Raw genomic sequence first — 9610 nt, forward strand, 5'->3', positions numbered from 1 at the left:
TTATATTAATAAAACTGAAAAACTAAAAGCAAGAAATAGCCTCTTACTTTCATTTCTATTTATTACTGATTTGTATTTTCACTTCTTTTTTCTTATTCACGATTTATATTTTACTTTCAATTTTTTCCTCATTATGACATAATCTAATTATAGCAAGAGAAAATAGTTTAATATGATTGGATAAACTTTCCAAAAAAACAATGCAATTATATGAAGAAATAAACAATTAAAAGACTTTGCAAAGAAATTATAACTCCCAAAACTCTACAAATTAAAATAAATAAAAAGAAACTTTACAATAAGTTAATAGGGGTAATGATCATTATGGTAACCTAAAGGAGATGCATGCAAAAAAAAAAAAAAAAAGTAAAAAAGAAAAAAGAAGAAAAAAAGATGTTGCTTAATGCTTACTATCTCTGTTATAAGGGCATTTTAGTCAAATCAACTTTGCCATCTTTCAACTCACACTACTCCAGAAGGAAGACGTAACACAAGTTGCCCACCCATAACACTGCAAAGAAAAAGAAGATGAAAAATATATTATGTGTTTTTTTTTTTTGGATTAATCTAAAAAGGACCTTATATTTTGTGTTTTTCATGATTAAACCTCAAATTTATTTGTTGCTTGAAAAGGATTTTTTATTTTTTTTCATATTTTTTGAAAAAAAACCCTCAACCTTCTAAATGCTTCCAAATAACCCAACTTTTTAAATTTTTCTCGAAAAAACCCTCACATTTTACAATTTTTTTTTGGAAAAAATGACTAAACGGACCATATCGGGAAAAAAATAAAATAAAAAAAATACAAGGTCTTTTTCAGGGAAAAAATAAATTTGAGGTTTAATCATGAAAAAACACAGTATAAGGTCTTTTATAAGATTAACCCTTTTTTTCCAAAAAAGTTTTAAAATGTGAGGGTTTTATCGGATTAAATCTGGTCTAATCTGGAAAAAACAAAAAATATAAGGTTTTTTATGAGATTAATCCAAATATATAAAATAAAGTTGTCACAAAATGTAAATAAAAAATGGGTTAATCTCATAAAAGACCTTATATTTTGTGTTTTTTCCAGATTAAATCTCAACTTCATTTTTTCCGATTTGACCTTTTTAGTCATTTTTTTTTCAAAAACAGTTGTAAAATGTGAGGGTTTTTCGAGAAAAACTAAAAAAGTCCAGGGTTTATTTGGAAGCATTTAGAAGGTTGAGGGTTTTTTTCGGAATTTTTTTTTTAACTTCAGGGCTTTTTCTGAAAAATGAGAAAAAACACAAGTTTCTTTTCAGGCAAAAAATAAATATGAGGTTTAATCCAGAAAAAACACAAAATATAAGTTCTTTTATGAGATTAACCCAAATCTTTATATATATATATATATATATATATATATATATATATATAACAAAATTGTGACAAAATGTAAATTAAAAAAAAAATGAAAGGAGAAAATATGGATAACCTTTGAACATAGTAATAGCAGAAATCAGCAAGTATAAATGTTTGGACAATTTCAGAAAGAAGAACCATCGACGGCCATAATCCGTATCCTAAAGCTGTCAACAACCGTCCTCTAGTATCCAACACCTGTTTACAATTTGGATGGAATGGAATCAGCCATTCCATTGTGAAATCAGAGAAGGAATGGAATGGTTGATTCCGTTGAAATGAATAAAAAAAAGTTGGTTGTTTTGTTTGATTGAATAGAAAGGACCGTACATGAAGGAATCTGATTCCTTCATGGATGGTCTGTTCATTCTATTTTATTTGGAAAACAAACAACATTTTTTTATTTATTTCAATGGAATCAACCATTCCATTCCATTCCTTTTCTAATTCCATCATTACCAAACACTACCATAATGGAATGTTTGGATATGATCAATAATGATTGGCTAAGCTTGTTGCAGTGGAATAAATTTTCATGAGTTTTTTATTTTATATGCAAAAACAATGAATAGTTTTATCTCTACTCTTTAAGTTATTTAAATTTAAATATAATTTAGTATACTTAAGGAATTTTTTATTTATAATAATAACAAATTAAACATAATACAAGTTCATTAAACCAAAATAAGATTATGACTACATATATATAAGAATGGGTTATATTGCAATTTTTAGAGTAAATTACACGAATGGTCCCTATGGTTTGGGGTAATTTGCACTCTTGGTCCCTAACTTTTTTTTTTAACTCGGAAGGTCCCTACTTTTTGTTTTTGTTACGCATTTGGTCCCTGTCTTACCTAAAAAGACTATTATTTAAATAGGGAAAAATGGTGGGGTAGGTAAGGTAAGGTGAGGGGGTGGGGTGGGGTTGGGGGTATGTTTATTTATATAAATTAAAAAATCAAGGGCAAAATAGTCTTTTTAGGTAAGACAGGGACCAAGCACGTAACAAAAACAAACAGTAGGGACGTTTCGAGTTAAAAAAATAAGTTAAGGACCAAATGTGCAAATTACCCTAAACCATAGGGACCATTCGTGTAATTTACTCAATTATTTAACTTATTCCATGATGGAATGAAACAAAATGGAAGGAATCTGATTCATTCAAGAATGTTTCATTCTATTCCATAAGAAAAAACAAAAGACTTTTTTCACTCGAGTAGAATAAACCTTTCAATTCCTTCCTCTTATTCCATTATACCAAGCATCTATTAAAGTTGCAAAAAAACACATCTTCCAGAAAATAAACACACAGAAAACTCTTTTTGGGTGCATAATGTATTTACCAATGAAGAATTCTTTACCAATTATTGTATTATGTGTCATGGAAAGTTTAAAAATAAAAAAATATAGACATTAATTAATATACCTGAAGAATCCAATGTGCACAGCTTAGAAACCTTGCAACTCCTAAAGCAAACACATAATGTGCTGTGAATGGTTCAACAATCTAAACAAATAAAATCAAGTAAGTAGACTTATAATTTAACTTTTCATACCATATTCATAATTTATAAAAATATTTATTAAATTACAGACCTTGGTATTCTGCATAACACGAAGTTGTGGAAGCACTGAAACAGCTTCAAGATAAACACAAAAAGCCCAAAGAATCCTGTTTATAATGTGATGTTGTGTTGTAGGATGAATCACTAAAGACAATATAGCACAAGGTATCACCTACATTCAAATCATCAAATACAAACAATTTAATCGGTATAAGTTGGTTAATTAATTATAAATCCAATGTGTTCAAAAGATTCTACAAAAGGGTTATATTCTACAAGGAATCACCTACATTGGAACTGAAACTCTCACACTTTATAACTTCCAAATGGAAACAAGAAAGAATAAAAGAGTTATGAGATTTGTGATAACTTACAATATAATAATTTGGGGCGTTGTCTTTTTCATGCATGTAACTTGCATTTAGGTTAAAACGCATCATATAAACAACCCAAATGGTGGTTGCTAATGTAGCCAAATCTAGCAAAGTGTGCACATCATATTCCATTACAAAACTGCAGTAGAGTCTAGAACCTAAGAAAATTGCTGTGAGTTCTTGTGATTTTAGTGAAAGACCTGAAATGAATCCACCAATTAAGAGTAGTGATTAGATATTCTTGATTGAAATTTGATAAAAATTAGACGACATGATCCTCAACCAATCAAATAATCAAGCGTACCACAAAGATAATCAATTAAAGAAAGTAAAATATTAGGTTAAAACAATCTTCGAATTCTATGAAAGAAAATGAGTTTCGATCGTTAGAAATCAGCCCTGGTCATTTGCAATGCGACAAATTTTGTGGATTCTAAACTTTTGGTCAAAAGAAAAAAAATCGTACAGGTTTAACATTGTAGGTGATGAAATAGTTGACTAGATTCCATTTTAATCTGTTTTTCGAGAGTATTGGGTTAGAGATTTAAACGCCTGGACGTATGTATTAAACCCATTTGAACTTTACAACATCGAAGCGCAGCTCTTTCGGGAAGAAATGAGTAGAAATCACATGTATACAGTAAAATTTCGACATGCAATTTTGACAATTTCTATTGATTCAGTTCAATTTTGACAAAACCTTCAATGAGAATCCAAAAATAACACATTCAACGAAAAAAAAATGATAATTTGCATAAACTGATCGCCGTCAACAAACCGATTGGAGCAGTGATGCATGCAAAAGGGGAAATTGAGAAATTATAACGGCAGAGGAAGCAAAATTGGGCGAATGTATGATTTTACCGGCGCAAGTTTTCTCGGTGGCGAGTTTATAAATAAGAACAGAGATTCCGAGAGCATGGACAGCCTCGGCGGCAATGAAGAGGCTATCGTGATCGTAAACCACCATACGGATAAAGACGAGGGCGGCGATGGCGCAGATAAATGCAAGGAACACCTTCACCTTCGGCGGTTGCCTACGTACCCATGTCCGGACCACCTGGATCGGCCGTTTGGAACCCTTCATCGACATCGTCTTTCTCTTTCTCTCTCTAAAATCTAACGTTTTCTCTCTCTAGAAATTGGCGTAAAGCCGCGTAACATCCATGATCTATAAGGGTTTTGTGGTCGGTAAGTTTGGGAAATGTTTGTGTTTTTTCTATCTTCCAAAACTGTCCGGTAACTTTTTAATGCCTTGATTTACGGGATTCATTTCATGTAAAATATCTTTTTGGATGTATCAAATAAATTCTAAATTTTGATCATATATGTAGAAATAAGGGTACTTATATTACAATTTAAAAGTTTTGTAAGAATTATAAATTTAATAGATTAGATGAAAAGCTTTATAGAAAAGACAAATTAATAAAGATTTTATTTTGGAGAAATATAAAAAAAAAAAGTTCAATAAGATTTTTTAAATGTTAGTCTGGGTAGCTTTCAAAAAACTAATTTATAGGTTATTTTTACAAGTTACAGTGAGATAGTTGATTGATATGTTAGCTTACTTTTCAAACCAGAAATCAAAGACGAATTATTGGTTTTATGAATCAAATTTAGTTTAAGATTAGATCCATGTTGATACTTTAATAAGTTGTGTTTTTTAAGTGATTCTGGTATGTTTGTTTATGATATGGTACTTGGAAGATATTAACTTGAAGTTGAAGTTGTAAAAACTAGAATCAAATAGGTTAAAGTTGTAGTTTTATTTGTATAGAAATATTTTTTTTGGAAAGAGAACTTTTCTAACGAAGGTTTCGGGACAGTTTTTGTTTACCGACCAATCCCCTGTTGTAAACATGAGGCTTTTGTCTCATGCACTTGAGTCACTGCAGACGAACCTTCATGACCACAAGGGTTGAGTAGTGTCAAGATTTGAACATGAGTCAGTATTTTATACACTATATCTTCCACATACATTACCAAGTAGGGATGAACGTGGAAACGGAACCGGGACCGACTCGTACCTTTTATTATTTCCCAAAAATCGAATTTAATTAAAAGTCAATCCCAAATACCGAACCGAATTAACATCATCGGTAGGTGTACCGGGAATGGTACCGGTTTTCGGTACTAGTACCGGTACCGGTCGTACCGAATCCCGAATTTTGTGAATTTGGAGTACCAGGTACCGTCCTATATTTTTAAATTTGGTACGGTTCGGTACCGGTTCTGGTACAGTACCGGTACTAGAGCGGGATTTGGTACAAACTGCTCATCCCTATTATCAAGTCACCACAACTCAAATGGTTTGACAAAAAAACTATGAACTTTTACAATGTGTAAATTGGCATTAAATATTTGTTTAAAATAATAGTTTTAAACTCATACTCTAAACTGAAACTATTTTTATTTTTTCATAAAAACTAAAAGCTCGTTGATGAGCATGTGTTTTCATAATTCTAATTTTAATCTGAACATCTTGAATTTGATCAGCTATAAATACATTTATGGTAAGTTTGACAATATTATTTGGTAGTTGAAAGTTAAAATTGGTAGCTAATAATTATAAATTGGAAATTGTAGCTTTTATTTTAATTATAACTGTTGGAAAAAAAATAAGTTTTTAAAATATGTAAAATACATTTTTTGAATTAAAAAATTTATGTTTAAGATGAAACTTTAAATTCTTACGTTGAACAAAACCTTTTTTTAGTTCATTTTTTTAAAAACCTAAAAACTACAAACTCAGAAAATTTGATTGTTGAGCAAATTTTTAAATTTAAATAAATATTTCAAACATTAAAACTCTTTATTTAAGTTAAAATTTGATCAATTTGATAGTATATAGAAATTAATATGTGGATTATATGAACTTATTCCCGTTTTTTTATTAAATATTGTCAAATAAAGTGTTATATAAATGATATTTAGGGAATATTTGAAATATACGAATACAATAGATTACAAGATTGGGCCCTATTATTATGTAAATGTGATGACATGTCTCTACATTTCACGTATTTTACAAGTTAACTAACATGTGAATAGCAGAAAAAGCGTTAAAGCTTTTTAACTTCACAACGTGTTTAAAATGATTGTTTTATATTTAACAAAAGAATATGAAAACACAAAATTCACATTTAAATACAAATATTTTTCAATAATACACTTACTATATTCTAGCAATATCAATTATATTATTTTATATCGTATTTAATGAGATAATTTAACATAAAATATCAGTAACCCTCGAAACAATTATTTGTGAATTTTAACTGTTATTTTATTATTCTTCTACTTTAATTGCGCATTTATATTTTCGGTTTTATTACAAAAGCTAAACCAAGCAAAAAAAATATATTTTTAAAATAAAAATAACCAAACTAGTTTTCTCTCGGTTGTTGTAGTTAATATTTTTGTTTCGGTTTGGATGCATAATTCACAATCATAGGGTTAATGTTATCAAATTGAGAGTCGATTGTCCATTATAGTTTACTCTGCATAACTATTTAGGTTTAAAATAATATATTATACGATCTTATGAAACATAAATTGTTATATACGAAAAAAATAATATTATACGAATCACTTCCCCGTCTAATTGCCTCTTTTTTATTTAAGGATGCAAAATAAATAGATGTGGTATGTACATGAAATAATTTATAGCTACATACCAACCGAAAGTAATTTTTATAAATCTCATTTTAAATAAAAAATAATTTACTTGTTTTGGTTCCAAGTGTAGAAACTGATGTAACATAACTATGTGTAAACCTACTTCATACTAAATATATTGATGTGATATGTACACGACATAATTCATAGCTTCATACTAATTGAAAGTAAATTTTATAAATCTCGTTTTTAAATAAAAAATAGTTTACTTGTTTTGGTTCCAAGTGTAGAAACTTATGTAACATAATTATGTGTAAACCTACTTCGTTGCATGTAAGATTCATGTTTAAATGATCGTAACCGACACCCCATGTTACCGTGTACCATCTGACTTTGACACTACAATACCATGCTTAGCAATTTTTTTATCAATACTTATAATTATAAATGGTATTTAAGTAAACGTGAATATGTCGAAATATCACTCAATTAATATACATTTAACAGCTAGTTTTAGGTGGGATATTAACCAGCCACTTAGGTGATGTTTGTTTTTTCTGAGGCAAAATGTATGTAGTCTGTGGACAACATCGGTAGACCTCTGCAGTAGAAGAGGTGGACCAAACGTCTTCAGTCTGAAAAAAGAAGACTGTTTGTTTTTTTAACATCTGCGGGCTACTAAATTAAACTGAAATCTAAATAAATTGAATTTTTTTAAACTTCAAAGTGATTTTTTTAATATTTTTATGATTTTGTTATAAATAATTAATGAATCTAGATCAACTTTTATGTATTATTCTATAAATATAAAAAAAAATGGTATGAATTAACATATATATTTGATAAAAACCAACAACTTTTGTTGCAAAGTTATAACTAAACATTATAATTAGTGATCAAAGAATTTGATACATAAATGGATGGAAATAAACTTCGATTTTTTCAATTAAATCCATTAAAAATGTACCATAAATATTTTCTCGAGAAATTGACGATACTGTATTAAATAATGTTTTACAAAATTTGGCAAAAAAATATAAGAATATATTACGATTTTTTTTCATATTTATATAAACAACTTCAACGATTATTATTGTAATAAATTTTTATTTATAAATTTCTCAAAAATATCATGTTTGTATCGTCGAACGTTTTTTTTTAAGTTTTGTAATTTTTTTTTCAAATTGTTTATCATTAATAAAGTTGGAAAAAATATAAATTAAAAAAAAAGCTTAAAAAAAATAAAGATATATATGTTTTTTTAGGCTAGAAGATGTTTGAAGATGTTAGAAGACTCTGGTCCACATCTGCGCCAAGAAGAGGGCGCGCAGACATTTTTAGGTCTGCAGTCTTCAAAAAAACAAACAGTCTGCGATGGCTAATGTCTGCGCGTGGTCTGCGCGGCGCAATTCTCCTGCTTAGTCTTACTATGCTTTGGGATTTTTTTATAATATAAAAACTGAGTCAGTTTCTTATATTAGGCCACGCAGATCTGCAGACAAAAAACAAACACTACCTTTTTTATGAGATAGTTAGCATTGACATATCTAAGATGTTTGAATATTCGATGAATTCTCATTTTAAGTTTACGTAAAAATAAAAGCTAGATAAAAACCAACCAAACTTAATGTATTTCATTATACTGAAATGTCAAACTAACATATTTTATTTGTTTATTTTTTATGAGAAGACATAAAAAAAAAAAAAAAAAAAAAAAAAAAAGATACTTTTCCATGTTAAATAGCCATATAGTTTCCATTCATTTATGTAGAATATCATCTTCGCCTAACCTAAAAAATGCAACCTCTACCTTTTCTCTATGGAACATCTAACACATCATCCTCCCACCTCTCTCACCTTCTTATCGGCAATCAAAGAATCAAATGTGTTTTTCTCTCGAATACATATTTGTGGCTTCATTTAGCTTTTCTTAATGACACACAAATAACATTAGCATAAATGAAAAGATATTAAGTGAGTAGCTCAAGTCAAATTACAAAATGTTTGAAATAGGAGACATACATCAATATCCATCTTACATAATTTGGATCTATTCTTAAGCCAATTAAATGTTCTAAGACAAGCATCATCCGCAATAAGAATTCTTACTCGTCTTCCGGATATGAAAATGCTAACATTCCGCTCTTTCCAAATCATCCATAAGGTGGAGTAAAAACTAGAGACAATTGCATATTTTGGGTCCGTGTAACGCCCGCAGATTCGGGCTAGTCAATTTAGAAACAATGAGCGTCAAAAATGACTTTTTGATGGGCGATTATTTAGAAGGAATAATCTTAACCAAGTTATAGTGTATGTCACAAGGGTTCCGTACATATAAAGAACGCTGAAATCCGAGTTATAACGAAGAAGTTATGACCTGTCGAAGTTTTACGGCTAAACCGGCACAGCACCGCGTAACGTAAAAAGTAAATTTTTGATAAACTACATTTTAGCCTTAGAGATCTAAATTAAAGTTTTAGTATACTTTAAACTGAGAGCGTGCATAAAATGAACGTCCAAATCTGACTGCGTATGAGAAAGTTATGAATTTTCTAAGATTTGGCATAGCAGTGTGCAGCCCGGAATTTGAATCATAGATCAATCGATTTTTGGCCAACGCAACCTAAATGAGAATTGAAGATCTCCTTAATAGGAGCTCAACGATAA

General features: G+C 29.3%; 1 protein-coding gene across 1 annotated transcript; it reads right to left on the reverse strand.

Moving 5' to 3' along the window:
• Window positions 1–219: 219 nt before the first annotated feature.
• LOC145158996 (uncharacterized) lies at window positions 220–4521 on the reverse strand. Its single transcript, XM_079077887.1, has 6 exons — window positions 4190–4521; window positions 3326–3525; window positions 2983–3123; window positions 2813–2893; window positions 1457–1581; window positions 220–511 (listed from the first exon to the last, which is right to left on the reverse strand). The coding sequence occupies exons 1-6, from the start codon at window positions 4416–4418 to the stop codon at window positions 463–465; spliced, it is 825 nt and encodes a 274-aa protein (XP_078934013.1). The 5' UTR covers window positions 4419–4521; the 3' UTR covers window positions 220–462.
• Window positions 4522–9610: the final 5089 nt, after the last annotated feature.

The sequence above is a fragment of the Lactuca virosa genome, chromosome 2 (genome assembly GCF_052849685.1).
Source record: "Lactuca virosa cultivar CGN04683 chromosome 2, Lactuca_virosa_CGN04683_v6, whole genome shotgun sequence".
In the NCBI taxonomy this organism is placed as follows: Eukaryota; Viridiplantae; Streptophyta; class Magnoliopsida; order Asterales; family Asteraceae; genus Lactuca; species Lactuca virosa.